This window comes from Coptis chinensis, chromosome 8, assembly GCF_015680905.1.
Source record: "Coptis chinensis isolate HL-2020 chromosome 8, ASM1568090v1, whole genome shotgun sequence".
Lineage (NCBI taxonomy): Eukaryota > Viridiplantae > Streptophyta > Magnoliopsida > Ranunculales > Ranunculaceae > Coptis > Coptis chinensis.
This window is the reverse complement of record NC_141463.1, coordinates 91,896,755-91,916,397: the sequence shown is the minus strand read 5'-3', so window position 1 is coordinate 91,916,397 and position 19,643 is coordinate 91,896,755. Positions and strand designations below refer to the sequence as shown.

Sequence of the window (19,643 nt, the reverse complement as noted above, 5' to 3'; positions counted from 1 at the left end):
ATAGAAGATGAACACATTTGAAAGATCATTTCCTATTTTTTTTTTGCAAATATTTTAAGATTTTCTCTTTAAATTTTGACAAGGGCAAATTGGTAAATCTAAAAAAATAGCAGTTATTGGTAGTTTCAAAATATTATATACATGTGTTGCTTTTTGATTAGCTTTGGAGCTCTTGAAGTAAATATCGCTGGGAGTAAAAAATCACTCCGATGATGCTAGAGGTGTTTGTAAATATAGATTTATAAATAAATAAATAAAACTTAGTTTCCAGCAAAAACAAAAAAGTCCTACTCCCTAGTACCCTCTATTTTCTTCTTTAAGTCTACACCACACATTGGTTGATTGGTATCTATAATTGTACACAAAAAACACATTGGTTGATTGGTATCTATAATTGTACACAAAAAACACTGCAAATTGACTTTAAAGTCATGTTAAGAGCAATCCCAATGTAAGCAAGAGTTTTTCACCTCCACGTAGACTCAATTTTCCTTGTTTCCTACCGTTTTGGTGAAAAGCAAGGTGAGGCTGTCCAATGCAAAGATGAGTTTGAATCTCGGACGGAATGTTTGATTCCGTCTGAATGTAAAAATTGAAAAAACGCACCGGACGGAATGAAACATCCCGTCTGAAGTTAAAAAAAAAACCGAAAAAACACGCGAGACGGAATGAAACATTCCGTCCGGAAAAAAAAAACCGAAAAAATTAAAAAAAACACACACACGAGGCGGAATAAAACATCCCGTCAGAATTTCACAACTCAGCTATTTTCTCGATAGCAACTGTTACTCTCGTTTTCACTTAGTCACAACTGACCGACTTTATCACCCTCGGCAAGGGTTTTTTCCCAAAAAAAAGGGTGAAAATTGTCAATTTCCCTCCATTGTGTTGATTGGGAATGCTCTAAGTAAAGGAAGTCAGTCGTCCTCCAATTCACTCGTCTTTAGGAACGTTTCCACGCAACACACTTGTTCATTGTCTTTAGTTAAGTCAATATGCTAACACTTTGTCTGTTTTTCTTATAATCTTCTTATAAATTGTATATAGTGATATGCATTCTTCACTACCAAAACCATGGTGGAACTAAAATTTCTATCTCTATTCACAACGTTCTTTCTTTTTCTGTCGCCTTCTTCTGTTCTTTCGCGAACCCTCCTACAACAACGTGACATTTCATCATTCAGTCTCAAGCTTTATCCTCGAAATGCCCTCTACAAGTCTCAATTTAAAAGTCTCAAAGAAATTTCTCTTGACAGACTTGAACGTGATGTAGCTCGTGTTAATTTTCTAAAGAAGAAAATATACCGAGCCATTCATGGAAATGGTACATCGGATCTTAAGACCATGGATCTAGAAATTCCAATTACTTCAGGAAAGAGTCAAGGAAGTGGTGAGTACTTTGCTCGATTCGGCTATGGTACTCCACCTAAACAATTGTATACTGCAATTGATACTGGTAGCGACATTACTTGGATACAATGCACACCCTGTGATCCATTAAACCCGTGTTATCCGCAAACTGATCCCTTATTTGATCCATCCATGTCGAGTTCATATAAACCACTTGCGTGTGACTCACAACAGTGTAGTCAACTTGACCGATCCCGTTGTTACACTAGTACTAATACATGTGCTTACCGGGTTGATTATGGCGACAATTCCTTCACAGAGGGAGACTTCGTAACGGAAACCGTAACATTTGGCGACTCCACCACTAGAAACATTGCTATTGGGTGCGGTCGCAAGAATCAGGGGTTGTTTATGGGGTCCGCTGGGTTACTAGGACTAGGCGGGAACTCCCTCTCATTTCCTTCACAAATAAACAGCCCCTCATTTTCTTATTGTTTGGTTGATAAAGACGCTACTTCAGCTTCAACTCTTGAGTTTGGCTCATTAGCTATACCCAGCGATGCTATTACGGTTCCATTACTTGTTAATAGTAAAATGAACACTTTTTATTATGTGGGTTTAACTGGAATAAGTGTGGGTGGACAGATGCTACCGATTTCGCCCTCAGCATTTGCATTAGACCAGAGTGGAGATGGTGGAGTTATTGTTGATTCTGGGACGGCAGTGACTCGGTTTCAACCCGAAGTGTACAATATGTTGCGCGATGAATTTATTAAAGGCATCCAGGGGTTACCACCCCCTAGAGGGTTTCTTTTATTCGATACTTGTTATGAACTGACGTCCAGACCACCTGGGATTCCCAGGGTTGCATTTCTTTTTGATACAAAAACGTTGGAGTTACCGGATAATAACTACTTCACTGAAGTTGCCCAAAATGTTTTCTGTTTGTCCTTTGCGACGATATCTCAACGAACTTCGATTATTGGGAACACACAGCAACAAGGCATGCGTGTTAGTTTTGATGTTGGTAGAGCCTTAATTGGGTTCTCTGTTGGTAAGTGCTAAGCTTCAAAAGTGAGGTTAGTTATTTACTTTGCATAACGTATGTATGTGTTCCTATGGCCGAACTCTAATAATGTACAGGAGTGGTGGATATAATAATTGGTGGGAATGAGAGCCATCAATTAATAAGTGTTTAGGATTGTAGGTTTGGGGAGGTGTTACAATTGTTTTCAGTCTTCATGAAAACAACCCCATAAATATTTGGGCCTATTTGGATTTCGTCCATGTTTCTCTGATTATGGGCTTCGTCTATTACTGTTTGGAATGTTCTTTCAGGCCCAGTAAGTAGTGTCGTGGCAAGGAAGAACTCACCAATAATACTATTTCATCAACTAACCTAACTACTGCAAAAACAAACTAACATGAAAAAAACCGTTACAAGTCTATTATTTCAACTTAATTACCCGAAAAAAACATCACTCAAAGCTTATATTGACACGTGTAACTCCCTTATAAAAACATGTTCAACCCAAGGTTGGATTCAAGAAGGAAGAAACATACATGGTCATTTAATCAAAATGGGCATTTCATCAAATAAATATATATCCGTTAAGCTTTTAAAATGTACTTAAGTTTCAAAAAACCAGTTGAAGTTGATAAAATATTTGAAGAATTTGGTGGGTTTAATCTTGTTGCATGGAACTGTATGATTTCTGCTAAGTTGTGAGGTATACAGGACTGTATGCCTCCCTTCACGAACGCGTCGTTGTGAGGGAGGCAGACCTTGTTGAGGTCGGCTTTTGTGAAGGTGATATTCTCTAATTGGCGACCTATATTTCATAGGGCGTGTGATGCGTGTGAAGAAAAATAGTAAACTTCCTGAAGGGCGCCCACACGCCTTCGTTTCTCTCTGGATGAAGTAACAGAATCATCTGGGAATGTAATCATATGGATGGTTCTGCCGTTGTCGCGATCTATAGTCAGCAAAAATCGGTACATTGACAGTAGTTTCTTTAGTTAATGGAGATCTTGACTCATAATTAGCAAACACAATGGGGCATTAACAAAAGTGACATTGACAGGCAAGACCAAATTTCAAGTCTGATACTGAGGATTCACATTTGTAAATCAACCCAAGTACACGTTGCCAACTCGCAATGCTCCTATATAATTTTTTTTTAACAAAGTTATTGGGTTAGGCAGACCTTACCATTCCACCTACATCAATGATGCAACTCCTGGTGCCGTTTACATTAGAGAAGTAGTCGCACCGGTTTTTTATATCTTCTTTTTTAATAAATGCATTTTTTTTGCGATACCAACAAGGCAACAACACAAAGACATTCTGTGTTGTCTAATCTGGTTTTCTATATCTATTTTCAAAAGATTATATACATGTGAATGTCATCTTAAAAAACTATGAGTCCATTTGTTTAGTCGGAAAACACGAGAAAACTTTGTTTTAGAAAGTCTTACAGGCGTTTTTATTTTTCCGAGTGGTTGGTTGGAGTAGTGATGGGGGTGGAGCTGTGGAAATAATTCTAAAAAGTATCAAAATAGAGAGCTAACTTTACATTTCAAAAATGGCGACAAAACTTTCCCCAACATGAAAACCCTTTGTCCCCGATCTTTTCTCCCATTCAACAACTGATTTCACTTACCTTACCGAGCACAGGCTAAATTATGGAACATTTTGTTTTGGAAATTCTTTCAGAGCAAATATTTCTAAATTAAAACTTTCCACATTTGCATCTATTTCCTTGACACCAACTACTAAATGACATCACTCCGCGCAATCTTAACGGTCGTGGCTTTTTCACCAAATAAATACCCAAAAAGAAAAACGGGCCTGAATGGTAATTTGACGTAATAACTAAACCCAAAACACCAAGCTTCCTAACCAAGGAACGCGGAGAGACAGTTATCTCCGTTGTCTTGTCTCACTCAAGTGCGAAGAACAAAAATGTACATTGATTTAAGTTGTAACAAATTGTCAGGGAATATTCCGGCAAAGATTGTATTCTTGAAAATTGGAAGAAGCAATCTGACAGGAGTGCTACCCCCTTCTTTAGGTAATCTTTCGCTTCAAATCTTCTCTACACTTCAAAATAAATTGGTTGGAAGTATTCCAGCCACCTTTGATAGACTGTCAAGCTTAACATACTTCAATGTTGGAGTTAATAGACTGTTTGGTGAAGTCCCGTTAACAATTTTCAACATATCATCCTTGAATCTCTTAGGAATTGCCGGTAACCAATTTAGTGGTAGTCTTCCATTAGACATGGGCATCACCCTTCCTAATCTCTTTGCTTTCATTGGTGGTGGAAATCAACTTTCTGGACTACTCCCAGTTTCATTATCTAATGCTTCTAAACTTCAAACATTTGATATTTCAACAAACAATTTTGAAGGACAAGGTCCTAAGGATTTTCAATTCCCTCAAACTATTGAAGATATAAGTTTTGGACGCAATCATCTAGGAACGGGAGAAGCTCATGATTTGAGTTTTATCACTTATTTGACCAACTCTAGTAATCTAAAGATGTTGGCCTTGCACCAAAACAATTTTGGAGGTGTTCTCCCGAACTCTATTACCAATCTCTCCAACCAAATTGAGAAGTTGTATCTAGGATACAATCAAATATATGGAATAATCCCAGAAGGGATTGGGAACCTGTTCAATTTGTTTCTATTATATCGTGCTACCAAATGTTGTACCTCCAAGCAATGCACCTTGTGAGGCAGCAAAAACTGCTGGATCGATAATAGGAGTCGACGAGGAACCCCCATTCCTTCCACCATTTCCACTAGTACCCCCCAGATGCAATTCTGAGATATTTGGAAAGCCCTCTCGCCCCTCCATTCCTTGATCATATAGAAATCCCTTAAACACATGCCCACCAATCTTTACAACTGCTTGGTAAGCATACTCATCTTCACCATCATCAATAGCAGTTACTCTAACACACTTTAAAACAGCAGGTGCGCGAACTTGCCCTGGTAATGCCTCTTTAAAACTAGCATCTACATTCCAAAACACTCATAAAATTACAAACTCAGATTCCAAACACAAAAATAATTCAAATCATATAAACACTAGAATTCTGACCTAAAGGAAATGAAACACATATATACCTTGGTGACTAGAACTAGTATCAAAGCTTCTAGGGGGAGTAGTATTTGATATAGAAGTATGTGAAGTTGTGGTTTGAGAATTAATAAGTCTAGGTTTCTTAACACCAGATGTAGACCCAGAAGAAGCATCAACAGCAGCAGAGGCCGAAAGCTGATGGCGTTCACGACGACGCGCTGCAGGCACCCAAGTACTCTTAATATGAGTAGCACAATCATAACCACGGCTCTTACAACAAGTTCTACACCTTCTATGACTACAATCTTTCTTAGCTTGATTACCACAATCTTGACATGTCGCTGTCGACGTATTAGAGCATGTGGCCGCTATTTTGTGAATTATGTAGACGTGTACTAGTTGGTAGCAAACACATGTATGAAGAATCTACCTTCAATTTCTTTTTTGCTCTAGTTATATATAGATGTTTCTATACATCTCAGTTTAACATAAACGAAGGAAAATTACAGTGCAAAACAATGAGCTCTCTCTATCTCTTTCATATTCATTTATTTGTAAAAGATGTGATTTTACCTTTCAATTAAACCTTCATTGGAGGCGTACCAAGAAATGTGTCTCTGATAGCGTGCAATTCGTTACTGACTTCTCTAATATCCATCCTCTCTAACGGTGATTCAACAGAACATGCAATACCAATTTTGACTATTGCAGTCATGCACTCTAGCAGTTTTGTTCTTTTGTGATTGCAGATTCCCAAGCAACTAGCATCTCCTAAAGCGTCATCTCCATCAAATAGAAGTATTGGATCTACGATCTTTGTAAGTTGATCTTGCAAACTGTTGCTAGCATAGTTATGGAGGTTTAAACCGTCTTTAAACATCTCATCGGTTGGTCTCCTACCTGTGGACATTTCCAACACAAGAATTCCATAACTGTACACATCTCCTTGTGTGGATGCATCAGCTCCCATACCATATTCTGCAATATATACATCAATCACTAGTTTCCATAAAACCATTTAAATGTAACAAAAATGAAAAAATAAAAATAAAAATAATATATATATATATATATATATATATATAGTAAAATCATAATGCTTTACATACATCCATTAATATACTACAGATTGAGAGATTGGAAAACTAGCTCCTCACAATCGTCAGTTAAGATATTGATAGAAGTAAACAAACTAGCTTAATTACCACAACCACAGTTCCTTGCTCAATCTTTTGAATTTTAACTCCACTAACATAGACTGAAAAGAAATTAGATCAAATTAATTAATCGTTTTTATTATCTCTAACAGCTTTTTATTCGCACTAACTTTCCTTTTTCCTCTTTTAAGATATCTAAATTATTAAGTATGATATAAGCTCCGGAGATGAAAACATCCAACTATCCAAAGCCCTCCTTAAGCTTATATACCTGGGTGTTAATGGTGTCAAACTTAACACGGGGAATAAAAAAGAGGCAAAAGGATTTGAGTTTCACTAAAATGTGGTCGCACGGAAAGATTATAACTAATGATCACGGTATACCGATATTAAATTCATGCATTTATGAATTGTAAAAAATTTGAAATCAACATACATCGATCTTTAAATTCCAACCCGAGGGCGGATAGCCAATAGATCCCTTTACCCCTGTTGAGGTACTTTGATTATCATGCAAGTTCTCTATTGATGCCGGAAGAAGCTTTGCTAAGCCAAAATCACCAACATGGGCTACCATATCATTATCAAGAAGCACATTGCTTGGCTTTAGATCACGATGAATAACCAAAACGTGGCACTCGTGATGAAGATAGCAAAGAGCGTAAGCAACATCAATCGCAACATTTAGTCTTTGAAGTAGGTTCAAATTGATTCTTCATTTTGTCCATTGATCTCTTGATCACGATCCACTTCTCTAAACTTCCATTTGGCATGAACTCAAAGACTAGTGCTTTGAATTCAATTCCTTCGTAATCCACACTAGAGCAAGAAGTTAGAATCTTCACAAGATTTCGATGGCGGATATTGCGCAATGATTGACACTCGCCACAAAACTCTTTAAAAGCTCTTCTCAATTGAAGTTTGAACACCTTAAAGCAACAACGGTTTCATATTGGTTGAGCATTCCCACTTATACACCCTGCCAAAACCACCTGAACCAACAAAATTGACTGGAGAAAATCCACCAGTCGCTTGAGAAAGATCTCTATAAGAGACCTTGAGATGCTGATCACTAAATGATGGCAAAGAAGCCGTTTTAAGTATACTTTTTCTTCTCAAGTAAAATATTAGAGAACCTAATGCCAAAAGAATGAACACGGCCGCACTGATCAAAATTGCTATCCTGGAAGGATCGGACCTTCCATGTTTTTTTATACCTTGATTTACAGATTTGTTAAATCGGCATGGGTGTAAAGTACTAAAGCTATGAATTAATATTAGTATTAACTAAAGAAAAGCAAGGATCGATTGCAGTTTGACAGAAAAATTGTATTGATATCCTCTTCGGCAACCTATAAAGAAGTGAGAACAAATGATAAACAAAAACATGTTAAACACACTAAAAAAAAAAATATACCCAAACATTTACCTTTGCATGCCAACATATAATTTTTAATTTTTTTCATTGTTATTATGTTCTGCCTATGCTTTGCACCATGCAGCATAGTAACTTTCGATCCGGGACGAAAGAATTTTAATATATTGTGAGCATAACTCTTAATAGTAATTATAATGTTAATAATATTTTTATGAAAGTGTTGTTAGGCATATGATTTATGCCTGTTAAAATTATCAAAGGTTGTACCTACTCGAATACCTAAATTTGAATAGATTTTTGAAGACCTTTTGTAGTTGATACATCGTAAGCACCTTGTCCTAAGAAAGGCATCTTGATGAGGGACTTGAGACATACGACATATATAGTGTCCTAAGAAAGTCATATATACTATCATCAAGAATTTTTAAAAAAGAAAGAGAAAGAAAGGTTAAAAATAATGGAAATGATTTAATGGAGCAAAATTGAGTTAATGAGAGTCACAAAGTCCGGGACTATATTCAAATATCCGTTATGCATTCCAGAACACATATTTAAAAAGGCATTGGTCTCCTAACAAAGCAAGTAACAACACTGCAATTGGTTGGATGAGAAATTTAGTTAAATTGGAGGCAAAAATGAGTTTGAAACATAATAAGACAACATATTTATATAAGACATATGCCATTATAATGATTTCTGCAAAATGACAATTTTCCATTAAATTTTTTTATATACTAATCAATAACTTTAGGCTAAACAATTTAATAGCTTAGAATTAAACCACTTGAGAAGTTGTGGTTTAAGGTTTACCTTTGAAAAAAATTAACACTTGCAGATGTAAACAATCAAGAAGGTGGTTGTGTTTTTAAAAGAATTGGTCTTGTTGTCAATTTCGTAAGCTATTTTCAATCCAAATGTAACTCTCAATTTATTTCCCCTGCATATAAATGAAAAAGTTCATAACAAAGTTGTTGGAATAGATTCAATTTGGTTTGTGTGTAATAACGACAAAAATTATATACCTTTCATCTTGTAGAAAAAGCCCTTTTTGGCAATTCTTTGTTCCATTTCAGACATCGGAGCACAATACGCCAACAACATTCGTTTACCATAGAAAAATTATACATATATAATTAAAACAAGGTATGAACATGTGCATTCATATGGAATATGCATATTTAATGAACTTGTAAATTTATTGGACAACAGGGCATACCCACAGAATGTTGGATTTGTTTAGAATGTAGTCTGAGATCAGTGAAAGGAACTAAAGAGAAGTTATAGTTCGAATGGTAGCGTGTTGTCCATCAAGAACCTTTCAAGTGGGATCCCATTTGAAAAAGATAACAAAATCATGATCCACAGGCTTGTAAGCGCTTTTTGTAGGCAGCGACGTTGAAATTGTTAATTTCACACACTTACCCTCTTGTAGAGCATGCTTATATCTTGAAATATAATGTTCATAAGCAATTGCTTTTATTTGATCACCCTGGGAAAAAAATGCAAAAACAAAGTAAGAAATGCACAGTAATACTGAAAAAAGAAATGTAATGTTTTTTTTTTTTTTTTTTTTACTCACATGTTTATCAATCAAAATCATATCTATACTTTTGGAGCTTTTCTTCTTCTATGGAGTCAAAAAACTTTCCAAACTCTTGACAATCGGATTTAGTAATTTCCATTGCTGCCGAGGTAGCATCAATTTCAGATATGTTGTGGTGATCCCCGATGGCCATTCTTGTATTGAAGGCGTGCTTACGATAAGGCGTGAAGTAAGTGTTAATGTCAATCCTGGAAACAAAGGGAAACCATTGCATGAAACATATACATTAGAAGTGGGTCTCTTAGGGGGTGTTTTTATCAAACTATTTGAATGCAATGGTTAGAAGGGGTAAACTATTTAAAACATCAAAACAGAGTGGATTTTAAGTTTATTGGGAAAAAAAAAGGAAAATTTAAATATGATTGAGATCAATTATAATTTACCAAGTAGCAACAATATGTTCATATGAAAAGTATGAAACTACTCCAAAGGCGGCTTTGGTTCGTTTTAGAGTTGTAAGACATATTTGTAGTTGAGGAATACTCACAATGTTGAAACGTCGTGAAACACTGTGAAACAGATTCGAACATTTTTCTATTTTCTTCGCCGAATAGATTAGAACAGGTGTCGATTTTTGTTTGTTAAGAAAAACTGTATTCAGTAACTACTTTCTTTTTTTTTTTTTCTTTTTTTTTTTGGTAATCAGTAACTACTTTGTTGGCTTGCTGTAGCGGTGCCTCTGTAAAGAGGTATGAAGAGATACCAGTTAAGAACGTAGATATAAGGCAATCGTGTGAAATAACAATGAATGATCTGGAAAAAGTTAAAAAGAGGCTCAACATTCACAAACTTTAAACTTAATGGATTTTTGTTTCTAGCGGAATTCCACATATACATTGAAAAGAAATGTTCTCTAAGTTTTGTAAGGTCTAAAACGAAAAGATCAATTATATCAATAGTAAAACAGGCGTGGGCTGGCGTATTAAGAGTTTAGAAAATATCCATATAAACCATTCTTATAAACTTCTTGACCATTTAATCCATCATAACACTGGCCTGACTTCTCTTTGACAAGTTCAAGCAGCTTTTCACACAACTGGTTGCTCTGAGAAAACAACGATAGCCCTCGCTTCTGTAAGCAGTCAACTCGGGAAAGCAATTCCTGGTCAAGTCGGAAGCATGATGACACTCCTACTTCTCCGCTGCATCTAAGCCGATCTAATAGAGTAATGTTCTCATGCCGAAGGGACTCAGTTTCAAGCCTAGAAGATTCAATTTCTCTTCCCAAGTTCTGCTCCACACCTGTCAATCTCACTTGCTCCATTTGCAGTTTACCTACATAACTATTAAATTTCCCAGAGGATACCTTCTTATCAACTTTGTCACTAAGTCCCTGGGTGAAGCCCACTGATTGTCTTCTCTTGCTCACTGCAGGTCCTCTGTAATCTTGCGATTGCTCTATGCAATTCTTTGTTTTCCCTCTCCTTCTATAGCTTCTTTGTATGGATTCCTTATCTGATTGTGTGCTTGTGAACTGTTCTTGCAAATCCAACAGGTTCTGTTGAAGATCATTGTTCTGCTTTCTCACTTCTTCCAAATTTGTCTTCATGTCCTTCAAGTGCAGCTCCGAATTTGTTATCCTGTCTATGTTCTCCATGGTTTAGTATCCGTAATTTTAAGATTGTAATCGATATAAAATATTTTATAAATTTAAAAGTAAATCTATAAAGTGCAAGAATGCATATAATTTATTGCTTTGTTATTGTTCATCAAAACCTTCAAGCGCAGCCCAAGGACTGATGTTAGGATCAAACTTAAAACGAATGTATGGAGGATGACAGAAGAATATACTTATTTAAGTAATTGCAGCAAACCTGACAAACAAAACAGGAAAAATTCCATATATCGTAATTATTATCACTTGAGAACATGAGTTTGGAACAGTTGTTCAGAGGTCAGACCAATTCTTATTCACAGCAAGGATAGACCCGTCAGAAGATGCTCAACAGAGAGAGATTATCTCTTTATCCTCTTGTTCATGGTCAGAGATGTCATCTAGAATTTAACTACTTGATGCTTTTGAAGAACCATCTACTTTCCCATCCCGCAATTGGAGATCCTTATAGCCTCTGACACAAACAACCTGGGCTTCAGAAACATCCCACAGAATAATCAACCCTTTCTCATATGCAATGAGCACTCTGCAGAAGAAAATATGTGAACCTTAATTTGAGGTTTTATTGAGCAATCATCGTCTTTATGTCCAACCTATAACAAAATAGCTACATTCTTTCGGAGAAACGAAAGTTTTGATTTGATGAAACCAAAAATTTTCCAGGACATAAAAAGTTACTGGAGCTAGTTTCTTTGATAACGGCATAGTTAGTTAGTAAATTTAACACCAAATGTTACATAAGAATAAAAAAAAAAAATACATTAGAAGACATGAGACTAATATGTATAATACCTATGGTCGCTGTAAGGATGTCACACTGAGACATGACCTCTTTGTAAACAACATTTCTGTAGTGTACCTTCCATAAGGATGTGTCTTCATGGAATCTTGTAACCTTCCATTCTTCACCATAATTTTGTACATTCTCTAGAAACACCTCTCGACAAAGCAACATACATCTGCCCATGACTGAAGACAGGTTCTGGAGATAAATACCTACATGTTTGATTGTCTGGCCTTGTGCTTTGTTTATATCAAAGCATTAGCTCAGCGTGGGAAATTGCTTCCTTATCAGCTGAAAAGGCAAGTTTAAATCTTCTGAGGTTTTCAAAGGAATGCTAGGTATAAATTCCTTTCTGCCAGCAGCATGTCCGGTTACTATTTCTGCATGAATATGGTTTGTGTCGAATCCCAGACAGACTAACCTGGTCCCATTGCATTCCATACCCAGGATTTATATTTCTAAGCAACATAATTGGTGCACCAATCTTAAGCCGCCCAACTCATGAGCTGGCAGACCTCCTGGAGAGATATTATTTAACAACTCTTGTTGGTACAAATTGCGAAAATCATCCTCGGCCGAATCAAATGAATAGAATCGACTTCCTGGCGGTAAGAATTTGAGAACATGATCATTCAATCTATTAACATGGCTGTTCAAAGGTGTCAATATAGCTCTATCCACAATGTAATTCAAAGTCTCTTGCATTGTCGATAGATTTGGGAAGACAGCGTCAATCAATCTGTCAATGGAATCTTCATTTTCCCAAGGGATAACCATATCATCCGAACTCTGATCATATCATTTTTTTCTCATTAGGGTTCTTCAGCATTTCCAAGCTTCAGTAGATAAGCAGAATAAGAAGGATCAGATTTTGCACGCATGTTTTCTTTCAAGCGAAAGATCCTCACCTGTTTCCATAAGTCTGACTTAACAATACATGCATTAATTGTTTGTGTCCTTGTACCCGCAGGTATTATTGGTAGTGTCTGCCTGAAATCTCCTCCAATAACCATAACTTTTCCGCCGAAAGGGAGTGTTTCATCGAAGAGGTCTCTAAAAGTTTTGTCTAAAGCCTCAAAAGTGTAGCGATGAGTCATCGTGATTTCATCCCAAATAATAACACTGGCTTTTTTTATGAGGTTAGCTAAATCTGTTCCTTTACTGACTAAACACATGGGTTAGGTTTTGGAGAAAGCGGAAGTTTGAATCTAGAATGAGCTGTTCTTCCTCCCGGGTAATATGGTGGCTGCGATTCCTGATGTTGCTATGGCAAGAGCAATTCCCCCGTCTTTCCTAATAGAAGCCACTTTCCTAATAGAAGCCAGTATTGCACGATACAGGTATGTCTTTCCAGTACCCCCAGGGCCATCCACAAAGAAAATTCCATTTTTTTTCTTCTTCTACCACTTGTAAAATAGCTCTGTAAGCAGTTAACTGTTCTTTATTCAAGCGATCAATAGACAATAAATCTTCATGCGGCACTACAACAGACAGCTCATTCTGTAGGAGTTCAGAAAAGGAAGACTCTAGAAGTAATTCCTTATTTACAGGAGGAAGATCATAATCAGATATTACCGGTTTTGTAGTACTAAGAGTTTACTTATATCACTGAGAACCTGATTGTGCAATACTTCAACACGTGTAGTGTTAGAACTCGCATAATCCTCAGCCATCGCCATGACAAACTCATCCCATAATCTGCGCACACCTGTTGGTTGGCAGTAGACTAAAAGCGTAACAAATAAACTTCTCAAAGCAGATGACATTTTGACTCTAGAAGCTTCTACAAGGCATGCTCGATAACTATCATCATTTTCTAAGAGTCCAAGTCTTTCAGCAGCTTCTTTGAAAGTTTTGCATCTCTCACCATTAACATAAAGCATATCATGGAAAGATGTGGGACCCCTAACATGATTCAGCAGAACCCTGAGGAAAAATACATCACCTTCTGAAGGATGAATGGTATATATTCTTCCAATAACTTTCAATGTCGATAATGTCATTTTAACCAAAGTCCTTTCTTTTTGCAAGCCACGGTAATATTCAGGTATTTCTCTGTATAATAATTGCCTTGCTTCAGGATCATCTCTGTTTAACTTGAAAAATTCTGTTAGCATAGTTCTAGAATTTAGCTCATCTGCAAGTACATTGGAGACAAACTGATGACTATAGTACCAAACATGTTGCCTGTTAGGCAAGTGAATGTGTAGTCTTTTCAACAGATGGATAAATCTTACTCAAGGCAAATTTATAAATTCTCCACAAAGCCTCAGGTGCACAAATCCATCTGCCATCAACAAAGTGTTGTATCTCATCAAAATCAGGTCCACGTCGCACTTCTAGAGATACACAGTCAGGTCCTTTGTAAACATACTTGTAGAGATACTTAACAGATGAAATGCTACTACAGACTTCAACATTAATATGACAATTATATTTCCTCAGCAACCAAGGGTTATATGGAACGACCCAACTATTGTTGGCAACTTTTTTAGATCTCCCACCAAGAGGGACAGAACGGCCGTCATAACGCCTTTGATATATCGGGTAGGTATCATTCCCTGAGTTGTAACAGGTGCAAAAAGGCTTGGGATAGTTTCTTTTGCATTTTCAGTTTTCATACATGGAGTTCGTCTGTATTCAACTCCACATGGACCATGTATCATATGTTCAAGAACAATAATGATATAATTCTGGTTCTTCATCTTCATAAGGTATTTCTGCCCTAACTATCTTGTCATAGTCATCAGGCCCCTTCAGCTTGTCCTCTTCACTGAAAATAAGCAGCATGTGAACATGTGGCAACCCTCTTTTCTGGAACTCAATAACATGCACATGAGCTCGACTTTACCCAGTACACCAACTTCATAGATATCCTTCTTTAATTCCTCTAACTTTTCACGAAATACACGCGTGGTCAAATCTGGTCTATCCTGTGAAGTTTGGCCAGGTTTTAGTCTGAAACAATCTCGTCCCATCCTGGGTTGCACGTCATAGTGAGAAATATGTCAGGCTTTCGTATTTGTGGACCAACGCCATTTGCGTCTTGGTATCGCTGATACATATCCACAGACTACCATTGTAAGAAGAGGGCAAAACAGTTTTCGACCAACATTGGCTGCAATTGTAAGAAGATGTAAATGTCCTAATTGCAGATAAGTGAAGTATGTAAAAAAAAATGTTTATAACTTAATCAATATTACCTGCATTGTTTTCACCAGCAAGCAGCGCATCTTCAAGTCCTTGATAGATTTCAGCTCGAAGGGTGTCTTGGTTTTTTCTAATCCAACGCAATCTACTACTATCAATTTTTATGTAGTTGTCAACTATGTATTGCTGAAGCAAATGACCACCTCTAAGAAAAAGAGAGGTATCATGCTGCCTAATCTACAAATTATATAGATAAACGATTATAACCATATCAGATACAAAATGATACTTTAAAGGCATCAACAAATTAAGGGGATGCATAAAGAGGAGTAAAGCATGGAAAAATAGCAACTCTACTATCGTGTATAACAAAGCATATTCTATGCAACCGTATACATTAAGATCAAGTATGCTTAAGCAATCTAAACAAAAAATAAAATAACATAATGGGTTAAAATAAACAAATTGTGATTGTGAAAAATAAAATTAAGTATGGCAAAGTCAGCAAGAGTTAGTCCCTTAAAATACACCAAAGTGCATGTGATTTCATTATGGACAAAGTAAAAAATTTTAGGAGAGGAGGTCCACAGAAGGTTTGTAAAATGTGTACACTTTTTAAGAAGCTGTAAAAAAGAGTTTCTGACCTGAAGTACATAAGAATAAAATGCGCGGCATGTCACACTATTTCCATTATTGCTCCTGGTATTAAGATCCCACCCATAGCTCCCATAAGGTAAAAGTAAAGGGTATTGCAAAGGATCATAGTAGCCAGCTGTTTCTGGCACTGGGATCAACTGTCCATGCATGCCTTGAACAATGATCTCCTCCCACTATTAATTTCTTCATCAGCTCGCCAACTACTACCGCAGCAACTTGGGATGCACTTGGAAGAGAGTACTGCCGTTGATGAGGGATTGTTCCTTGATAATCAATCTACACTGTGCTATGTCATCGCGCTGTCAATCTGTCTCAGCACTCCAACGAAACAGTTAGCATCCAATGCACTCTTGATTTTCTGAACAATTAGTCCATCGTTCTCGGACATACGATGCTGTAATTCGTGATCAGTATCGTATATATACATCTGCAAGAATCTAGGCTTGGTTCCTTCAGCAGGAGTAAGGCTTCCAATTCTATGGTACACACCACCTTGAGCACGAAATTTATAAACTCCTTGTTCTTCATTAGCCAAATCCCTATCGAATTGCACACCCATCGGCGTGAGCTAAAAAGACATGATTGTAAGGCGGTTGGCGTCGAAAATCACAACTGATAGGTGTTTGGCCCTCAAAATGCTAAAATTTCTGGTGGGGATGCGATCTGAGTAAGCAAAATCTTTCCAGATTTACAACAAAAATCAGATGTGTCTCGACTGAACAAAGCGGCCATGCAAAATCTGCAGGTCCTTGTCAGATGAAAGCATAACAAAGCAGCTTTTGAGTCTCTGAAATTCCTCGCGACAGTTTAGATGTCTACGATAAAAGTGGTGACTGGAGTCTGTTGAACCCCACTATAAGTATCTAAAATCTGAGAAGTAATGTTCTGATCCCTAAAGAACTGCACGAGACTGCATTTGTCTGTCTTTGTTCGTCTCTCAGAAGTCTTCTTCTTGCGCCTTCTAACATTTTGTGTATTTATTCTCTCAGCATCAATAGAGCAATCCATTCTGTCACATTCAATTTTAATCTAATTCATGCGTAAGTCCAAATAGGAAAAAATGTAATAATGAATTAAAGGATTCAAGCGATCAATAGACAATAAATCTTCATGCGGCACTACAACAGACAGCTCATTCTGTAGGAGTTCAGAAAAGGAAGACTCTAGAAGTAATTCCTTATTTACAGGAGGAAGATCATAATCAGATATTACCGGTTTTGTAGTACTAAGAGTTTACTTATATCACTGAGAACCTGATTGTGCAATACTTCAACGTGTAGTGTTAGAACTCGCATAATCCTCAGCCATCGCCATGACAAACTCATCCCATAATCTGCGCACACCTGTTGGTTGGCAGTAGACTAAAAGCGTAACAAATAAACTTCTCAAAGCAGATGACATTTTGACTCTAGAAGCTTCTACAAGGCATGCTCGATAACTATCATCATTTTCTAAGAGTCCAAGTCTTTCAGCAGCTTCTTTGAAAGTTTTGCATCTCTCACCATTAACATAAAGCATATCATGGAAAGATGTGGGACCCTAACATGATTCAGCAGAACCCTGAGGAAAAATACATCACCTTCTGAAGGATGAATGGTATATATTCTTCCAATAACTTTCAATGTCGATGTCAGCGAACCCAAGTCCTTTCTTTTGCAAGCCACCGGTAATATTCAGGTATTTCTCTGTATAATAATTGCCTTGCTTCAGGATCATCTCTGTTTAACTTGAAAAATTCTGTTAGCATAGTTCTAGAATTTAGCTCATCTGCAAGTACATTGGAGACAAACTGATGACTATAGTACCAAACATGTTGCCTGTTGGCAAGTGAATGTGTAGTCTTTCAACAGATGGATAAATCTTACTCAAGGCAAATTTATAAATTCTCCACAAAGCCTCAGGTGCACAAATCCATCTGCCATCAACAAAGTGTTGTATCTCATCAAAATCAGGTCCACGTCGACTTCTAGAGATACACAGTCAGGTCCTTTGTAAACATACTTGTAGAGATACTTAACGGATGAAATGCTACTACAGACTTCAACATTAATATGACAATTATATTTCCTCAGCAACCAAGGGTTATATGGAGCGACCCAACTATTGTTGGCAACTTTTTAGATCTCCCACCAAGAGGGGACAGAGCGGCCGTCATAACGCCTTTGATATATCGGGTAGGTATCATTCCCCTGAGTTGTAACAGGTGCAAAAGGCTTGGGATAGTTTCTTTTGCATTTTCCAGTTTTCATACATGGAGTGCGTCTGTATTCAACTCCACATGGACCATGTATCATATGTTCAAGAACAATACGATATAATTCTGGTTCTTCATCTTCATAAGGTATTTCTGCCCTAACTATCTTGTCATAGTCATCAGGCCCCTTCAGCTTGTCCTCTTCACTGAAAATAAGCAGCATGTGAACATGTGGCAACCCTCTTTTCTGGAACTCAATAACATGCACATGAGCTTACGACTTTACCCAGTACACCAACTTCATAGATATCCTTCTTTAATTCCTCTAACTTTTCCACGAAATACACGCGTGGTCAAATCTGGTCTATCCTGTGAAGTTTGGCCAGGTTTTAGTCTGAAACAATCTCGTCCCATCCTGGGTTGCCGCGTCATAGTGAGAAATATGTCAGGCTTTTCGTATTTGTGGACCAAGCGCCATTAGCGTCTTGGTATCGCTGATACATATCCATGAGACTACCATTGTAAGAAGAGGGCAAAACAGTTTTTCGACCAACATTGGCTGCAATTGTAAGAAGATGTAAATGTCCTAATTGCAGATAAGTGAAGTATGTAAAAAAATGTTTATAACTTAATCAATATTACCTGCATTGTTTTCACCAGCAAGCAAAGCATCTTCAAGTCCTTGATAGATTTCAGCTCGAAGGGTGTCTTGGTTTTTTCTAATCCAACGCAATCTACTACTATCAATTTTTATGTAGTTGTCAACTATGTATTGCTGAAGCAAATGACCACCTCTAAGAAAAAGAGAGGTATCATGCTGCCTAATCTACAAATTATATAGATAAACGATTATAACCATATCAGATACAAAATGATACTTTAAAGGCATCAACAAATTAAGGGGATGCATAAGCCCGAGTAAAGCATGGAAAAATAGCAACTCTACTATCGTATAACAAAGCATATTCTATGCAACCGTATACATTAAGATCAAGTATGCTTAAGCAATCTAAACAAAAAATAAAATAACATAATGGGTTAAAATAAACAAATTGTGATTGTGAAAAATAAAATTAAGTATGGCAAAGTCAGCAAGAGTTAGTCCCTTAAAATACACCAAAGTGCATGTGATTTCGTATGGACAAAGTAAAAAATTTTAGGAGAGGAGGTCCACAGAAGGTTTGTAAAATGTGTACACTTTTTAAGAAGCTGTAAAAAAAGAGTTTCTGACCTGAAGTACATAAGAATAAAATGCACGGCATGTCACACTATTTCCATTATTGCTCCTGGTATTAAGATCCCACCCATAGCTCTGGTAACAATAAAGGGTATTGCAAAGGATCATAGTAGCCCGCTGTTTCTGGCACTGGGATCAACTGTCCATGCATGCCTTGAACAATGATCTCCCTCCCACTATTAATTTCTTCATCAGCTGCGCCAACTACTACCGCAGCAACTTGGGATGCACTTGGAAGAGAGTACTGCCGTTGATGAGGGGATTGTTCCTTGATAATCAATCTACACTGTGCTATGTCATCGCTGTCCAATCTGTCTCAGCACTCCAACGAAACAGTTAGCATCCAATGCACTCTTGATTTTCTGAACAATTAGTCCATCGTTCTCGGACATCACGATGCTGTAATTCGTGATCAGTATCGATAT

The 19,643-nt window shown here is 37.1% G+C and overlaps 2 protein-coding genes, 2 long non-coding RNA genes and 1 pseudogene across 6 annotated transcripts; 2 read left to right on the top strand and 3 right to left on the bottom strand.

The window, feature by feature from the left end:
* Window positions 1-1,051: 1,051 nt before the first annotated feature.
* Window positions 1,052-2,631, top strand: LOC147484382 (protein ASPARTIC PROTEASE IN GUARD CELL 1 pseudogene; annotated as a pseudogene).
* Window positions 2,632-4,836: 2,205 nt separating this feature from the next.
* LOC147484381 (protein LATERAL ROOT PRIMORDIUM 1-like) lies at window positions 4,837-6,941 on the bottom strand. 2 transcript variants are annotated; one of them, XM_086577168.1, is made up of 3 exons: window positions 6,047-6,941; window positions 5,488-5,661; window positions 4,837-5,376 (listed from the first exon to the last, which is right to left on the bottom strand). In XM_086577168.1, the coding sequence occupies exons 1-3, from the start codon at window positions 6,459-6,461 to the stop codon at window positions 5,045-5,047; spliced, it is 921 nt and encodes a 306-aa protein (XP_086433294.1). In that variant the 5' UTR covers window positions 6,462-6,941; the 3' UTR covers window positions 4,837-5,044. The 2 variants fall into 2 exon arrangements, 1 of the variants encoding a protein (XP_086433294.1); XR_015204417.1 differs by having other exon boundaries at window positions 5,351-5,661; window positions 6,017-6,189.
* A 3,405-nt stretch (window positions 6,942-10,346) lies between these two features.
* On the top strand, window positions 10,347-11,250 carry LOC147484380 (uncharacterized). Its single transcript, XR_015204422.1, has 2 exons — window positions 10,347-10,955; window positions 11,077-11,250. It is a non-coding gene; the product is annotated as an uncharacterized LOC147484380 (long non-coding RNA).
* On the bottom strand, window positions 11,243-19,287 carry LOC147484378 (uncharacterized). Of its 2 annotated transcripts, none has more exons than XR_015204421.1 (2): window positions 19,213-19,287; window positions 11,243-11,722 (listed from the first exon to the last, which is right to left on the bottom strand). It is a non-coding gene; the product is annotated as an uncharacterized LOC147484378 (long non-coding RNA). The 2 variants fall into 2 exon arrangements; XR_015204420.1 differs by lacking the exon at window positions 19,213-19,287 and adding an exon at window positions 11,989-12,053.
* Window positions 14,651-16,355, bottom strand: LOC147484379 (uncharacterized). Its single transcript, XM_086576289.1, has 4 exons — window positions 15,775-16,355; window positions 15,184-15,367; window positions 15,043-15,098; window positions 14,651-14,794 (listed from the first exon to the last, which is right to left on the bottom strand). Exons 1-4 carry the CDS (start codon window positions 15,934-15,936, stop codon window positions 14,651-14,653), a joined length of 546 nt encoding a protein of 181 aa, XP_086432415.1. The 5' UTR covers window positions 15,937-16,355.
* Window positions 19,288-19,643: the final 356 nt, after the last annotated feature.

What these genes read in the sequence shown, in the direction of transcription:
- LOC147484379 (XM_086576289.1), bottom strand. Translation starts at nt 15,936, where the DNA reads ATGCATGGACAGTTGATCCCAGTGCCAGAAACAGCTGGCTACTATGAT. An exon ending in TTTATTCTTATGTACTTCAG is followed by an intron (nt 15,368 to 15,774) that starts GTCAGAAACTCT and finishes TATAATTTGTAG; the next exon opens with ATTAGGCAGCATGATACCTC. An exon ending in TGCTGGTGAAAACAATGCAG is followed by an intron (nt 15,099 to 15,183) that starts GTAATATTGATT and finishes TTACAATTGCAG; the next exon opens with CCAATGTTGGTCGAAAACTG.
- LOC147484381 (XM_086577168.1), bottom strand. Translation starts at nt 6,461, where the DNA reads ATGGTTTTATGGAAACTAGTGATTGATGTATATATTGCAGAATATGGT. An exon ending in TATCAGAGACACATTTCTTG is followed by an intron (nt 5,662 to 6,046) that starts GTACGCCTCCAA and finishes GGGTGCCTGCAG; the next exon opens with CGCGTCGTCGTGAACGCCAT. An exon ending in TACTAGTTCTAGTCACCAAG is followed by an intron (nt 5,377 to 5,487) that starts GTATATATGTGT and finishes TTTGGAATGTAG; the next exon opens with ATGCTAGTTTTAAAGAGGCA.